This window comes from Mauremys reevesii, linkage group 2 (assembly GCF_016161935.1).
Source record: "Mauremys reevesii isolate NIE-2019 linkage group 2, ASM1616193v1, whole genome shotgun sequence".
Classification (NCBI taxonomy): Eukaryota; Metazoa; Chordata; order Testudines; family Geoemydidae; genus Mauremys; species Mauremys reevesii.
Genome location: NC_052624.1, coordinates 37,589,786 through 37,607,776, shown reverse-complemented (window position 1 = coordinate 37,607,776; position 17,991 = coordinate 37,589,786). Strand labels below are relative to the sequence as shown.

At 39.5% G+C, this 17,991-nt stretch overlaps 1 protein-coding gene across 10 annotated transcripts in view; it reads right to left on the bottom strand.

The window, feature by feature from the left end:
* The window catches only part of NEBL (nebulette), a 410,603-nt gene that overhangs the window by 56,882 nt on the left and 335,730 nt on the right, over nucleotides 1-17,991 (bottom strand). For 8 of the 10 annotated variants that reach the window (XM_039523592.1, XM_039523598.1, XM_039523591.1 and 5 more), the window contains 5 exons: nucleotides 13,639-13,746; nucleotides 11,503-11,610; nucleotides 6,661-6,765; nucleotides 5,340-5,447; nucleotides 3,789-3,899 (listed from right to left, as the gene is read on the bottom strand). The exons of the other annotated variants lie outside the window; for them this stretch is intronic. In XM_039523592.1, the coding sequence (XP_039379526.1) occupies nucleotides 3,789-3,899; nucleotides 5,340-5,447; nucleotides 6,661-6,765; nucleotides 11,503-11,610; nucleotides 13,639-13,746 (540 nt within the window). The remainder of the gene's footprint in view (nucleotides 1-3,788; nucleotides 3,900-5,339; nucleotides 5,448-6,660; nucleotides 6,766-11,502; nucleotides 11,611-13,638; nucleotides 13,747-17,991) is intronic. 10 annotated transcript variants of the gene reach the window in all.

Sequence of the window (17,991 nt, the reverse complement as noted above, 5' to 3'; positions counted from 1 at the left end):
GACAGGGTAGAAATGTTAATTCTTAATATGACAAATCTAAACACTTCTATGTTATAATCCAAATTTATGTAGATGATATTGGACAGATTTGACATTTTTTATTCCTAAATATGCATGAAATGAAATTAAAAATACTGATATACTGCTGAATCTGGTCAAATGAATATGTTCAATATATGGAATTTATCCAAATTAATACTCTGTCCTGATATGAAAACAAAAGTTGTCTAATAGTACAAGGAAAGGGACTATTGGTAGGAGAATTTTGAGCAGTGAAAACAATGTTACAGCATCCCCACAGAAATTCGTTTTAGAGGTATCCTAAACCCTTATTTCTACAACATATCAGAAGAAATCTTCTATTTGAGAGTGAAGATTTAATTTACTATTTCATATTCATCTTTCAGAAATGGCACATGAAGAAAGTCAATCAAATATTAAAGCAACAGCTGTGATAAGGAAAATGGTTGGGGAACTTCTCACAAGAAATGCATAAAGTAGACCATGTCATTTATGGTCGGAGCTATATTTTATGGATTTTCATTTTTTCATTTAACTGCTTCATGTGTGTTGGATGTAACAAGTATTTTGATTTAAGTAATATTAAAAAGACAGCTATACAAAGCTCTTGGTACCCTAATGCATAATTAAAACTGGAGCAGAACTTCAACAGCATTAAAACAATTATTCAAAAGGGAATTCTGCCAGCCTGTCAGCTACCCAAACGCTCCTTTCCACTCCTTCATCATTCTGAGAAGTGTATCTTCAGCCCTTTCCAAAATCCTATGAAACAGACTTTTATCGTAGCATGCCCAGAAGCTCACCAGATTTGGGCTATTTCGGACCATAGCGGGGAGCAAGTTCCAGAGACCTGGAGCCTTCACAAAGAATGCATTTAGGCAGCCCTTTTGTCAGGCGGAGTAGGGAACAACAAGGGCTGGGTTTAATATCTAGGGGGTTCCTCTTAACAATACAAAATAGAACTGGCCTGACCCCCCAACCCAGTAATCTGGGAAAACTAAACATTGCCCCATGGCACCTCTAAGAGGCAATACTTCCCCACTCACAAGCACTGAGTCTGTGTGCAACAAAATAAAACTTGTATTAAAAGGGTAAAGGAACCCAATATTAATCTGAGAAAATATCACAACCACAATTCAAAACTATGTGACCATAGGCAAACACCCACCACACAGTGCATTGGGCAGTGTCTTTTGCCTCAGTTTCTCACCTTGATGTGTGAAAGTCCAATAAATTGATGTGCCTAACACACCACCTCCTCCCTCTGCTGCCCACTCACAGTTGGCTGTCCTTGGTTAGTGAAGACCCAGAGTCCAAGGGTGCATTCTCAGGGGTTCACCTCCCACCCTTAAGCAATGCCTCTGATGCTGCCCCCTTCTGCAACTGGCTCACAGCCGCCACTGTCTCTCTTCCATCCCTGACCACTATCTCTCGGCTGCCATTCTCTGTGACGTCACGTTCTGAGGGTCCACCACTTAACCCAGCTCTCAGTGATTTCAGCAGATAGTGGGGAACCTCACTGCCAGTGCTGTTTCTGTGTAGTCTTTCTCTGCAACACTGTCCCCACACGACGTAAGCAGAGTCAGGATGAGCTCTAACCTGACATCTGGTGGTGAATTGTGGCAAGTTGTGCAAAAGAACTTCAGGGGCTGGTCTTGTTTGCATAGGCACCACCCACCCTGCCTAGCATGAGCCCACAGCTGCCCAAACGGTCTCTTTGGCTGCTGTGGGATCCCCAGTTTCTCTGTTATTGGGGCAGGAAGAATAAAGTGTTGTTGCCCTGATTATGTGAATCAAGGCCAGTGGAACTGTTTTATGACAGAGGGACTCACTATCAACTAAGTAGCACTCGCTAGACAAGGGACATGGGTTCCAAAACCCAGTGAATTGAGAGAGGCTGGGGACAGGTATTTGTACCTGGTGGTGTGGGCCCCTTTTGAGGGTCTGAAACACCAACTGCACCTCCTCCTCTCTCCACTGTTGAATAGCAAACCTAATTTTTATTCCATTAAGAGTCTAGTTACAGGCTGCTGTGCTGAATTCACTTTGGGCCAATGGTGCACCAGCACTGGGGCTCCCCTTCTACAAGCTGAAATCACTAAATAGCTAAAATTACTAAGAGCTGAGATCACTGAGTGCTGTGTTAACTAGTGGGGGAGCCTGAAGGTATTGCTAAGTGGCTGGCAGAGCGGAGCAGTTTGTGGGACAATTGGAGTGGCCATGGGATGGCGAGTGGACTGGAGCGGAGCTAAGCAATTTGCGGGACGGTTGGAGCAGCCCATGGGATGGCTGGAGGAGTGGAGCGGAGCAGCTGGCAGAGCGGAGCAGTTCGTGGGACGGCTGGAGCGGCTCGTGGTGAAGGCTGCAGCAGAACCCCATGGAGAAGCAGGGCAGTTGGCCTCAGACAACGTAAGGTGCCCCTTAACACCCCGCATGCCCCTTCCCCCCATTTCCACTCGGGGTGGGGGTAAAACTCTGCAGATAAACTTTTGAACTCTGGAGCTGCACTGACCAGGGCCAGAGACTTTTGGGTTGTTGGACTTTTGAGACTTTGGGTGATTTTGGGGTTGTGGACTCAAGAACCAAAGGGAAAGGACACGGCCCAATTTGCTGGGTGGGTCTTTGCTCATGGTTTGGTCTATAACCCTAGTTGTGGTGTTTTCCCAATTTAATGCTGATGTCGTTTACCTCATGTTATTAAACATTTTCTGCTACACCGAGACTCTGTGCTTGCGAGAGGGGAAGTATTGCCTCTTTGAGGCACCCAGGAGTGTGTGTAAGATTTTCCCAGGTCACTGGGTGGGGGCTTGAGCTGGTTTTGCGTTACATTGTTGGGAGGGGACCCCTATGTATTGAACCCGGCCCTTGCTACTATCAACTCGGCCTGGCAGAAGGGTTACACAGTATCTATGGCATAGCCCCAGACTTGCTCAGTAGTGATGTCAGCTCCAGGAATCATCAACCAGACACAAGGACTCTCAATTGAGTCTAATCAGCTCTGTCTTCAAACGCTAGAGAGGGGCAGGTGAAATGGTGTCTAGGACTCTTTATGCAAAGTCCACACCACCAGGCAGAAACTCCTGTTCTCACCCACTCTCATCCTCAGTGGTATATGGCATCCTTACCCCCTGCTTAGCAAGTGAGGTTCAGTTTAAGGCACACTAAGCACAGGTCTGCTGCCCTTTACTTGTACAATAATTATAACAGCATTTCATTACCCCTGCATTCAAATTCTAGAGTGATTTGTAACCAAAAGCCAGCCAGAATGTATCATTTTGACAAAGCAACCCCATCTGCTTGGCACCTAGGCAGAATAGGTATGTCTATACAAACAGGGTCTGCTCCCAAAGTCTTTTCCCCCAACTCATCACTAGATGTCACGGGGAGAGCTCATTCGAACCTTGCTTACATTTAACATATAGTTTCTTGGCTTGGGTATGCTAGAATTTTTATGTTCATACAAGATTCTTTAGAAAGTATTGATACTGTTGAGAGCATATATATATAATATGTATAATAATTACATGTTGCAATAATCTGAATTGTTCAGATATAAAAGCATGTGGAATGCACAACTAAAGTATGTTGGGAGGTGGCAGTTCTAATAATTCAATGATGCACTGAGATTCTGGATTTCTATCCATGAAGTCACATTCTTATCTAGCTAAATATTAACATAAATGGTTCATGACCCATTAGCTTGTAGCTAGTCTGTTTATTGACCATTTATAGGATAACAAAGAAACAAAAAAAACCCTCTGCTTTACCCCTTTCAAAAGTTTGGTGACATGTTGTACATGCAAGAATTCTGGGGTCTTGTCTAAATCCAGCGATGCCTTTCCTTTAAGCCCTTCTTCAAAATCTTTGCGATATGCTTTCTGTTGAAACAGAACAACAGTTACTGATGCATGCTGTTATATGCACATGCATATACAGACATATTGCTGGAAGTACATTCTAAATTAGACACAAACTGCAAATTCAAATATAAATAAGACACTCTGTAAGTTAGTGGTCAAGCTAAGTGGACTGTATTAGGGTCGGAGGGTTTTTAAACTACAATGAGTATTTATACATCTATTACTAGTTGGGTCAGCACTGAATGGACTCACGGAAGAAATGAACTTTGAGAAAGAATTGGACTATAGTAAGGGGGTTTTGACTGGTGAACAAGGAACAGGATAGAATCACCTGGACACGATGGAAGAAGGTATGAAGAAAAATGTGAGTGAATGCCACCAATGAGAGGTGTCCAGACAGGAGGGAAGTTGGAGCAAATGAGACCAGAAAGGTAAACAGGACTGAAACTGTGCAGGACTCTTAAACATGAGGACAAGGACCAAGAACCTGATGCAGAGTAAAAGCTAGTGAAGGATTTGACTAGGGAAGTAACATGGCCAAAGCAATGGGGGAAAGAGAATTTTCAGCAGCATTTTGGATAAATGGTAAGCAGAGTTTTGGAAGCAGGTAGGACAGAGCAGAGGAGATGTATGTGGGCAAAGTAATCTGTTAAGAAAGTATCAAGATAGTATATTTTTCTTTAAAACTACATGAATAGAACAGAAAAGCCAGGAAATTTGCATTTGAAGTCCAAACACTAACCTTACTTCTACCCACCCTGGATTTATAAACCAGAAACACACTTACCCTGCCCACCTTTCCTCATATACTTTTCCAGTATGAGCACAGACCATTAGTATTCCCACCCACACTCTATATACGGACAGATAAACCACACACTCACTACATACAGAGCAGAGAAGGAGGGAAATTCTATGAAGTGGTTATCCAGGTGAGGAGTAGAGAGGAAAAAGATGAAAGACTCAGGCTTCTGTTTCAGACAGGAAGGAGAGAAAAAAGTCAATAGACCTAGGGTCCCACTGACCTAGTATAGGCTCTGCCCAGTTTTACTCTCATTATTTCTAGCTCGCCACATATTGCAAATTGCATTCTAAGGCTGTTATAACAATTCCATCAGCACTGGATATAATTAAAGATAGGCTGGGAAGGTGATGTTCAGGTGTGGATTAGGTTCAGGGTTTGGGTTTCAAGACCAAACAGAGGCTAGGTTTCAAAGTTCAATTAAAATCCTACAAGATGTTCCTGTAAGATTTTGTTTCAATCTAAACTGTAACCAGAAAATAAGTCTCTTCCACTTATGGAACCAACCTGAAACCTAAATCGTAGGCATGGGTTTGCATCTGCAAATTAGAATCCAAACCACCCACAGATAAAGCGGTCATGATTCACAGTTCAGATTTTGATCCCTTTCTACTTCTTATTTCCTATTATGCAACTCAAACATGTATTGCACCAACCTCACTTTGAATCTTTTGAACGTCTTTTGAAACTTGATAAATTGGCGTATCCAGGAACTCCATCATTGACCTGCCTTTTGATTTTTCATAATCCTCTTTGTACTTAACCTAAGAAAAGAAAATAAATAAATATTCTCCACAACTATAGCAGATGACAAAATGTGATGATTGTTTGATTGGGATGGAGTAAGACAATTCTGTCCTAATGAAACCCCCTCTCAGAGCTATTGACTTGCATGTTTTTGCCAAGCTTTCTGTGGGTGTAGTGGGGCATCCAAACCAGGGAAAGTTTTCTGCTGTAACATATGCCCTTGCCACAATGCTCTAGAGCTCAGGACCAGTGGATTTAGAGGACAGCAGGAATGAGGGACATGAACTGTATCCTGTATACTCAGCAAAAATAACCTTTTGAGCATATATAAAACCATAAATCAAAACACATTGCCATAAGCCAAAGTTGGTATAACCAAAAAGCTCATGCAAGCCTAGGGTTCAACCAGCTCCTCAGAACCTGGTGTGGAGACCTGACTTTCTATAGGCACTTTCTTCTGTGGCTCCCCAGCTACTATTCTTAAAGACCCTCTCCTGAAACCTGCACAAGGGAAAAGGGAAGGAAGCCAGAGTTAACCCTTTGCTTCAAAGAGACCTGCTGTTGGTTTTACATTCTATTCCATGTCTCCCTCTTTTCTTGTATATGCTTAGGCAGTACAGACAACCTGAATTTGGCCCTAAAACTTGTTATAAAAATATTGATGGACATAACTCTGAGGACATTGTAATATGCTTTTTGATTATAACTTGTGCAGCAAGGAAGCAGACATCTTTCGGCTTGGGATCCTGAACTTTTGATGAGCCTTGTACTTTTAATTGATGAGAATGAATGAATTTACAACTCAGATTTATCAACAAGGCTCATGTATGGTCACATGCATTTATGTTATTCATCCTAATCAGAGAAAGATATGGCAAACATCACAAAGCTAGACACTGAAGGTTTTATCTACTGTGAAACCGAAGGAGTTAAGGACCAAAATGTTACATTCAAGATGGGTGATATTTTAATTTCATGATCTTTTTTAACAATGCAGCAGTGTCTGAATTTAAGAAGTTTTAAAAACCTTCTTCCCTGTTGACGTGTGGCATTAGGCCTCACTCCTGCAACATTCAACATGTAGGCACTCAGCTGCTCCCACTTGCAACCCTCGTCACTTTATATGCATCTCAAATCACTGTAATTTGTCATGGGATTTGTGCATGATTTAGTAACTGTAAGGAAGCTGTTTTTGTCACTTCATAAGGTTTATTTACAATTTGTGTATACCTGACTTTGGAGCACAGCATTTTCTTTGTGATGCATCTGTTCAGTTGTATCCAGGGCAAAATGATAGTGCCCCTTGCTTTTCTCAAAGAGTTTCTTGTATTCATACTGAAACAAAGAATAGCAAAGCATGTTTTTAGATATAAAATTGACTGGTTTCAATTTAAAGAGCAACATAAAAGAAACAACATAACATAAAGTACTGTTCAATACCATAACATAAAGTACCTAACTCTGATACTGAATCTTAAACAATTAGAAATAACTCAATTTTGGGACAACATGTGGTGGAGTGAAAACAATGGCAAAAAACAGCCAGAAAGTTCAGAAGAGTTTTTTAAAACACCTGTCTTATTTATACAAATATTAAAGATTTTTGCTTGTGAAAAATAAAGAATTAATATTATTTAGGCTCAAAGGACAAGAAAGCATATTTGATGGTGTCCATTTGCCTCCTAGTGAAAATAATTATAAATTCACACAATATTTACATATATTCTCTTATGGTAACAAATATATATATATGTGCAGAACCTGGATATTTAAAGTCCATTCCTCAAGTAATAAAATTCAATAAAAAGTAATTTAGAAAAGCAATTGAGATAGGATACATTATTCTTACTATACTAAATTCCAGATGCAGAACTGGTCTCCTGGACAAGTACAAATTCTGTACTTGTCTAACTTGTTTCAAATAACTGTGTTAATTTGAAATTAAATTGTATTAATAACAACAGGAAATCTTAGATCTATTATCTTGTCCGTGTTATCTGTGGATTGATGTTCACACGATGTAATTACAAATAAAATAAAGCATTGAGTACATAATGGAAGAACACTCTTTGCTCTTGGTAAATTTTATCCCTTCAAAATATGTACACAGCACTTTATACATTTGAATTTGCATTCTTCAGAAACTCTTTCAAAATAAACAGAAAATATTCCACTCACCCCAAAATGTTGTATGAAAATGAAGCTATTATAATCTAAAATCTATCTATTCAGTATTTGATCAGTTACAAACCTCAAAGACCTTCTACAATTAGAACAAATGAAGCTAATATAAAAGCTGCTACATTTCAGATTGGCTGTGTGTGAAAATTTAAATCTAGATTTCAAATGATAAGCAATAAATATCTAGGGAATCTGAGGGCAGAACTTGACCCTTCTATCTCATTTCTCATCTGAAATCAGATATGTAGTGACGTCTGTCTCACAAAATCTGCAACTGTGTATTTGTGTATATATGCACATTTCTGGATTTCCCTCTAAATGTTATAACTTATCCTTACAAAACACCAGCTTGAATTACATTTTTGCAATAAAATACCGTTAATATGTTTTTGTGGAGCCGTTCATACAAACAATTATTTGCAGAAAATCATTGTCAAAACATGAAGTACAATAACACCGTGTACGTTACAATGTATCACACAGGTGATAGGTGTGGATACATCAGGATAATGATGAACAGAAATACACATTTCAGGGAAGAACTGTGGACTATGTAGAAACTAAAAGGTTCAGTAACTGCTCTTTTAACAGCAGTTGGTATGTCATACTGTAGGTAGGGTAGAAGAAAATAGATCTTGAGACCATTAGGGGCAGAGAGGCTGTTCCAGATATTGAAGCAGACTAGAAGAAGATCTGCTGTTCATTATGGAGAGAGAAGGAGGAGGAACACAAAAAAGATGGAATATGAGAAGCATAGGGAAAGGCTGGAGAACAAATAAAAATAAGTCAGAGATATGGGGGCAGGGGAAAGATCAAGACCATGAAGGATTTTGAAGATTAAAAATACATCTACACTGCACAACACTGATGGTGGCATGTAGGGTGCATGTAGCTACATGCATCAGTGAAAGGCTCTGGCAGGGGGAAGGCAGTGGAGAAAGGCTCTGTCAGTGGAGCCTCCCCCTTGGCAGAGCCTTTCCCTGTTGCCACAGACATGTTCCAGCAGCTTCCTGCTGCAGGGAAAGGCTCTGGCAGCAGGGAGCTGCCAGAGCCTTTCCCCACTGCTGGAGCCTTTTCTTGAGTCGGAGAAAGACTTTGGCAGCAGGGAGGCTGTGGGAGACTACACTGCTAAAAATAGCTGTGTAGATGGGGAGGGCACTGCTTGGGCACGTAGAGAGCAGGGGCAGCTCTAGGCACCAGCAAAGCAAGCAGGTGCTTGGGCAGCCCATTTGCAAGGGCAGCAGCCAGCAGGGATCCAGCCTGGAAGCTGAGAACCAACAGGGCGCCCTGGGAGCAGTAACTCCTTGGTTAGCTCTCTGCCTATAGAGCCAGCCCTGGAGCAGGGAAAGAACTACATTTCCCAGCATTCCCTTGGCTGCTCTCAACAGGAAAGGGAGGAGGAAGGAGTATGGTAGCTGAAACCTCATGCTGCAGCTTGCTGTGAATGGAGAGCTCACTGCTAGAGTGGGGTGGCACTGTGAATGAGGAACAAGTGTGCCCAAGGAGTAGAAGGCTTTGGCCCAGATATCCCCTTCAGAAGACATCCCCAGAATGGATAAGAGATACTGGTGTGACCTCACCTTGCAGCCCCCAAAGAAGGAATTGGGTGGACTAAATAGACAGTGCCCCTCTCTCTCTGAAGCCTAGCAAGGGGAGGTATGTGGATCCCACTAGAATTTAAAATGAAAAGTAAGGGAGGGGAGGCTCTACTGGACCTGAGCAGCTTTAGATACAGTACCAGGCACGTAGGAGGATTTCCACTTCTGAGCCATGGAAGCAGACATTGACTTTTCCTTTCCAGATTTAGCTAATATTCAGAAAGGGAATCTAGCATCTGCCTTCCAGATTTGAACACCTCAAAATTCAGGAGTGCTCAAGCTCAATTTGGGCAGCTGTTACTTCATTTCTCCCAAATCAAATATACTGATCCACTGTAATTTGCTGTAGAAAAATAGGATAACATTGAGCAAGAAATGCTTTCCAGTGGTTTTTAGGACTGGAATTGCTATTTTCAACAGCCATTGCCTTTTTTTTTTAAGTGTTATTTGTTTAAAAGGAAGACAGTGATATTGCATAGGCAAATTCCCTATAGAAACAAAGAGCGGAACAAAAGAATAAAGGCACCTCAACTTTTCCTCATTTATGGAGGACAGTCTTATAATATGCATGCAGCTATCCTCCAATCTCACAAGCTGAAAATTGTTCCACTTTACTGCAGTTCTGTAATCATATGGGAACCAATCCTGTCTGTGTTGTGTGCACATCCAAAATTCCTGCTGAATGACCCGTCCTGAGAGCGAGTTACCAGTGACCCAAGGCTGGGGCGGCAGGGGGTGCAGGTGGAGGGGACAGAGCCCAGGGCTGTGATGGCAGGGGGGGCACTGTTGGGGGGAAGGAGGGAGCCCAGAGCTGGGGCAGCACGGGGGGAAGGGGGGGAAGAGCCCAGGGCTGGGGGGTTGGGGGGGTGCGGGTCGGGGGTGGAGAGCCCAGTGCTGGGGCAAGAGGGGGGTGCGGTGGGGAGCCCAGGGCTGGGGTGGGGGCAGCCAAAAATTGTTTTGCTTGGGGCGGCAAAAAACCTAGAGCCGGCCCTGGTAGAGAGCCATGTAGTGAACATCCCCACAGGATTCAAGTGCGTCTTTACTCACTTAAGCAGTGCCTCGCTATCTACACTGCAATGTCTGCCCATGCTAGGGGGCCATGTAGTGTACGTACTATACATGCCACTGTAAGGAGTGTGCAGCAGTGTAAATAACCCCAAGATATTTTGTACTTGACAAATAGCTAATGAAGCCTGCTATATGGGATGGATATGAAATGTTCTTGTTTCTGATCACAGCCAAGATTACCCACCAGCTTTTGGACAAAGCATAGTCCAGAGAGTTAACTTTTAGGGAGACCACAAATGTCTCTAGTTGTAGGGATGAAAATCATGTAGGAACCAACCACTGTTTGGGCAAAGGAATGGTAGAAATCATGTCAGATGAAAATGTTTTATAGGTGAGAGTAGGCAGATATATAGACATTAGGGAATTTGAAGATAAGCTGAGCATCTAGGTTCTTGTCTTATGTGAGATAAGTAGAAGAAGGAAGTTCCAAAGTTCACACTGATGGTGCTCATTTAACTAGCTAGTGAAAAATATCAATTTTAAATGCATTAAATTGAGGGAAGCTACAGTTAGGCCAAGCAAGGATGAATATTTTGGTAAGCAGAAAGTGAAGAAGGGCCTAAATCCTGGAGATCTATAGATTGGGATATGATCAGTACAAATTGATAGGCATTCCCTTTCTGAATTTAACCTTGGCTAAGGGAGAAAGATACTGATGCAAAAGAAAAGGGGGCTAAAGAAAGAATGAGTACTTAGTAAAGGAGCAGCTGTGGGGGAGTTTCAGTTCACAGAAGGGTAATGCGAAGAATCAGATTCAAACTGGATAGCTGGATTATTTTGTGCCAGAAGTAGGGCTTTACAGGTGGATTTCAAGGCTTACTTAGAGTAAAATAGAAGCAAGGGGAACCTTGCCTTCAAAGGCTTCAAAGGCTATAGAGAGAGAAATAATGTTTCTCTTCTTAGCCAGAAGGCCTGTGATCAAAACCAGGAAGACAATGCCATGCGTGTGATACATTCTGCAGTAAATTAAATAAATGGCAACATAGAGTCCTGTGGCACCTTATAGACTAACAGACGTATTGGCGCATAAGCTTTCGTCTGACGCAGTGGGTATTCACCCACGAAAGCTTATGCTCCAATATGTCTGTTAGTCTGTAAGGTGCCAGAGGACTCTGTCGCTTTTTACAGATCCACACTAACACGGCTACCCCTCTGATACTTAAATAAATGACTACATTTTCCTTATATAAGTACATTAAAAGGTAATAATTAAAAGCCAACTTACATTACTGTGCATTTTGCTGGCATTTAAAGCATGCTCTAAATATAGCAAGTTTGGTAGGTCTGAAGCTGGATTGTGTAGACTTTCCACCATATCTTTTTTGTATTTCACCTGAAAACCGAATACAGAGTATAGCAAGGTGAAGACCTGTGAACTATACAGCAAGTTCTATTTATATTGTACACTATAAAAACAAAAACAAAAAAAGAAAAATCTTACCAAAGTGCTTGCATGAGTTATGTGCAATGGCCACTAGGTGGTGCTCATTTACTACTATTTGGAAAAAATCAATATACAGTGAGGCTTCCTTTCCACTAGTGAGCAAATATTTTGATAACTACTCAAACATTTCAAAATGGGTAAAGTTAATCAAAACAGATTTTGTAAGACTTTTCAAAACTATAGCAGATATATACATCAGAAATACCTTCTTATTGATTTTTATTTGAATCTTATCTTTAAACATTATTGTTCTACAGTGTTGGACAATTTATCATTAACTTTATATTATTCATTGGTAATTCTTGCTTTTCTTCCCTTGAGTCAGATTATTTTTCATCAACTGCTTGTGTGCAAAAAAAAAATCTTTATAGAGTAGCTACCCCACGATCAAGCAGTATTTTGTACATGTATTTTATTTAATATAGTTTGCTTTTAAGTAACAAGAATCAGTGGAGCCTTAGATGGGAGAGAACCTAATCATGCGATGAAATGGCAAATCATACACATGCCCAATAGCTGTGTTTCCCAAACTTTTAAAAGTTGAGTTTCCCCTTTGGGAAAACGAAACCAATCAAGCCCCCTGGCATCCTGCCTACATTACTCCTGGGGGAATTCTGCCCCCCAAAATTAAAAATTCTGAAACAAAAATTAAAAATTCTATGCACAATATTTTAAAATTCTGCATATTTTATTTGTTTAAATAACACAACATATTCACACCAGTTTCTATTATATTTGTTAATTTATTTCAAAATACCTGTCAGCAAGTATGTCTAACAAAACAGACAACCAAAAAGATTCATGAAATGTTTTTGACAGATACATTCCTTACTAGACATATTAATACAGAACTCTGAGTAATAATTCATTTTAACTACAAACAGAACCATATTCCCCCCACACCAATTCGTCCTTCATGCAGTTACCCAACCCCTCCTGAGTCTCCCCATACACACATTAGAAAACCCTGGTTAAGATCCTCATGATATAATACGTCCTCCCTTTTCTTACGTTTGGTCTAAACTTTAAAAGTTTCAGCAGCGTAACGTTTGCTAGGGGCATGATTTTTTTTACTATTTTATGGATCTTACTCCACTGACTGGGGCAGAGCATACAGGGGCCCTGTACTCTTGCAGCCTTTACAAGTAAAGAGGGAGCAGTCCCTGCACAATTGTGCCTGGCAATTACCCAAACCACACAAAGGGGAAGTAAGATTCCTTGCAACCTCCCTTTCTTTGCACAGCACCAAAGGGGCCATGTGCAATCTGCCCCTAAGTTATCCAGAACCATACTACTGCCTCTAAGAACAGCCCCAATTTATGACATTAACCACATGAAAGCATTGTTAAACATTCTGTCAGCATTGCAGCACCACATGTACATGTGCTTTCTCCCATCTGAGTCTGACTGCAGCAGGCAGAGACATACATGAAATCTCCTAACTGTTCTCCTTTCTTGAAATGCTGCACTTTGGCTCCATCTCCCGGTTCATGTGCATATCCAGCAATTCATCAAAATCTTTGGAGCCTCACAAACAAGGAGCTGGGATTTGTCACAGCCTAAGGAGGATTGCAGGCAGGAAAAGGCTATGAAGGGTGCATTGAAGGCACTATCAGGAGAAGGGCTTCATCATAAGTGGGGGTTGAACTGGCTGGTGCCCTATATGTACTACTGTGCAATGGGTCCCATGGCTCTGAATTCTACTTTCAACCAGCTTTCAAACTGATTTCCATGTTAAACTCCAAATTCAATTTCCCAGCTCTGCATATATAGATACAATACATATTGTGAGCTGTTGCTCTTGGTAAATCAAATAAGATGCACAATTGGTTCACAAGAAAATCGTGATGTTTTGAGGATACCAATATCAATATACCGTACATTCTGAGAGGCAGAACACAGAACAACTGCACTTACATCACTCGCCAAGGTGGATGCCATCTGTGCTTGCTTGAAAGAAGCACTGCCAAGAGGGTTATACTGGTGATTCTTCATTTCCTTATTGAATTGCTCTTTGTATTTAACCTGCCACCAGAGCAAACACATTTTATATTGAAATGTTACACTGAAAGGAATTGAGAGATTACTGATGAATTTAAATGAAGACACATTCTCCATCCCTAAATCCCCAAACATTACATAATGGTGAAGGTGACAACAAATATGTAGAGAGAAGAGTTCCCCAAGAACATGTTTTATGTAAGAATAGTTTTATGATGTTAATGTATGTTTATAGTCAAAAATGTTTTTACACAAAAGAAATAAAAAGTAATATATTTTCAGTATCACCCACTAACGACACTATTGTTGATGGATGTTCTTGTGGACAGGGTACAGGACAGCCGGGCACATCTGGGATCATACATCCACTCAAAAATCTCTCCAGAACTATTCACTTGAATTTAAAAGTGAACTCACTTGAGCCACACCTGTGCCCATTATGTGGTGGTTTTCCACTAACTTTCATCTGAATGAATTTCACTGGCATAGAATTAAACTTTTAGATTTGTACAAACAAACATTTTCACCAAAGTGCTTATATAAACAAAAAATAATAAAACCATTTGATTTACTTGACTAAACACAACTAACAGTTTGAGTAGCAAATACAGACTGTTGAATACTCCAGAGATTTTTTTGTCAAAAATGTAAAATACTTTTGAATAGATAAATGGGAGGAAATAAAACTATTTGCTGTAACTTATTTCCTCAGTTATAGAGTGAACTAGAGTGAAATTCTGACCTCACTGTAGCTAATACAAGTTTTCTCATTCACGTCAACAAGGCCAATATTTCATCCAGTTTGTATAAGGCTGCACAACTGGAGCCCTGAGTTACATTGCCAACTCTGCAACATATTTCCTTTGTGACCTTTGATAACACACAAACACCCAGTCTATTTCACTGGAGTATTGTGAAGCTAAAATAAATCTCTATCTGTAAGGTTTGGATTTTTTTTAAAAAGGGAAAAGACAAGGGTAAAAGGTGCAGACAACCACATTTAAAGTAGATAAACTATTTTTAAAAAGTAAAAAATACACCTCAACATTTAATTTAAACCTGCACAAATAAATTCAGAAAATACTTAACTTCCATCTTCAACCCATCATATCATGTATAGCCAGTACCTGGGTCATCAAACATCTGGAAACTTTACATACAGTGCCTTAATGCTTTGCAACAGCTGAGCATAACAGGGCAAAATAAAGTTCAGCCTTGATTCTGAATTATGTTATTTTTGTGACTATAAATCAGACACCAGATATCTAAACCTACATTTCCATTATCTTCTGCCACACTCTGCAATTAATATGCAGTGTTTTGTCTTTATTCCCACATCAGTGTCCCATAAAGTGATTAAAACACCTCAAAAGTTCTGTTTTCAAAAATTTAATTTTTTTGTCAAATTTTATAGAGGGAAGAATTTTCTTCTTTTTTTAATTATTTTTTTCCATGTTGCAAAATAATCATCTCCCATTTTAGTTTATACCACCATGTTATATTTAGGTACCATTTCTGATATTTAATTTATAGGAATAACAAAACACAAAAAGCCAGTCACTTGAAAAACCACTCTACATTATATACATTCAAGAACTATCAAAGAAACCAGATTTCTCTCTCAAAGGAAGCGAATTCCAAAATATTGTATTTTTTAAAAAAGAAACTTTTTGTGAAAACATGAAAAACTTTATAAACTAAGAGACTGCCTGACTCTGGGAATGAATATCTATTGACTTCTGGTTGTTGACCTGTGGCCCTGTTTGATCTCTAAATTTGATATTTCACCCTATTGTTAGTAATGACATTATCAGGTATAATACTGATATGTTTAATATTTATTAGATTGAAACAAGCTTGGGGGCAAGTAAGAGAACACAAATAATTGGGTTGTTAGGCTTTGCTATAGTAAAAAGGCCTGTTTTAATTAGTGTGAGGCCTGGCGTGATAGGCTTGATTTTCAGGTTAGTTAATGTATGCTTGAGGACTTAATCCCAATTCAAGAAGTATGCCTTCACATTCTATGTGATAAACAAATGACCCCAGAAGGACAGGTAACACCCTAAGCTTGCAAAAGTTAACTTGAAATAGGGGGCTAATTTGTGGGCTTTTGAAATCGTTTGTACTATAGTAACAAGGCAGTTAGACTGCATTGCTGTATATGATTTATTAGGAAACTGATTGACACAAATGTTTAGGTCAGTGATCGGAAGTATAATTATGGGTACCCAGAATGTGACAGGATTTATTTCTGCCCCACAGGATAAGGGCAGGAATAAGTTTATGATGATAAATAAAAGGGTAAAATATGTACCGTATTTGTATTGTTACATAAAGGATGGGTATAAAAGATATGACTTCATTCTCTAAATGTTGGGTACATCAGGTCCTGAAATAGTGCCAACTGGTTGGTACTCTGCTCTGATGTGCTCCATTGCCTGAATTTTTCTCTTTGTTTTTCATAAGGTTTAAGGATCTGTGAGTATGCTATCAATTCTAAAACCTATCTCTCGGTATATTGCTTTATGTTTCGTTATATTAATGAGTGGACTTATCTGGTTGGTAATAAAAACTTTTATTGGTCTTTATCACATATGTCATCAATCTCCCAGTCAACGAGAAACTTCTGTTTAGCTACCTATCATGAAAAGAGCTTGTGCTAAACTAAGCTTGGTACAGACACAATAATTGATCAGGCTGCATGGTAGATTCGTCTGCTTCACATTGCTAGATATTTGCATTAGCTTTGTATCAATGGCAAGTGCACTTATGTGAATGCAAGGACAAACTCTTTATCAAAGGTAATTTCACATTCACTATAAAAATATATATGGATAAATTATAGGATTTTCCTAATATATATATATATTAGGAAAATCCTATAATTTATAGGATAAATTATAGGATAAATATGGATAAATTATAGGATTTTCCTAATATAGATAGATAGATAGATAGATAGATATTAGGAAAATCCTAATATATATATAGATATATATATATATATGTATATATATATAGATATAGATATAGATATAGATATATATACACATATATATATATATATGTGTATATATATCCATTGTGGCTCCTAGTAATACAGGCGTCAGATCGGTGTGGCAAATGCAACCCTCTTACTATTCCCAGAGGACCAGAGTACATTGTACAGTCATTGTACATAAATATAAACACTGAATTACTTAGGGCTACATCATATCATCAACAAATGACATCAAGTTGTGCATATGACTGAGTACATAATACGGCCCATAATATTGTTGCTAAGTGTGAAATCATCAGAGCAAACAGGATCTCTCCATGCAACTGGTCTGTCATCCCACAGCTGCTAGGATCTGAGGCCATGGTCAACATGGATTTTGTACTAGTACATTTCAATATAGATATTTCAGATATTCTCATTAGCATTCTGCAGCGTTGTTTCTAATCATGTCACTGGGGGCAAGCCTGTGTAGGAACGAGTGAATCACAGACCACAATGGGCTCCTGACTGGTGCCTATGTACATGAATGTCCCAACTTTAAGAGGGCTGTCCACCTATTTGATTGTAAAAGTTCATACTGCAGGGAGTGATCTCCCATTACCTCCAGGCCCAGCTGTCTTGTCTTGTTGCATTACATCATTGCCTCCGCTGTCTACTCCAATGCAGCGCACATCACTTCAGGGAGAAACGGAAGCAGCACAGTAATGTAAGATGACCCCAACAGCATCTGAAGAGCACTCCCAGTAGTATTATAACTCTGATTAGCCACAGGGGAAACATCTTGTGGGATGCTAAACACATATTAGCTTTCTCTTGTTACTTATTTTTCTTTCCCTATTTTTCTCCTTTTTATGGAAGGGCCAGAAACACAACTAAGAGAGAGAGGGAGAAGAACAGGCAAATTAAAAAGTCATCAGGGGAATTAGGGGGCAGGATTTGAAAATTGTTTTAGCTTTCTTTCAGAAGAAAGAAGAAATGTAACATGGAGAAATAAAATGAAATTGAAAGAAAAGATATTAATTAAAAACAAAAACATTCTTAGTTAATTACTTTAAAAAATTCTCAAGATGCCATCCCTAGCTATGCTGTCACCTGGGTAGGACAGTGAGCAAGGATGTGGGAGTCAAAATTAAGGATATTGGTGGAAGCTTATCTATGAATGTCATGAATTTTAAAAAATGACGCTAATTATGTGGGTTTAAATCAATGGATATTTATTTACCATCTTAATTAAGGTCTTTTGTTTGTTTATTTCTGTAGGATGGGGT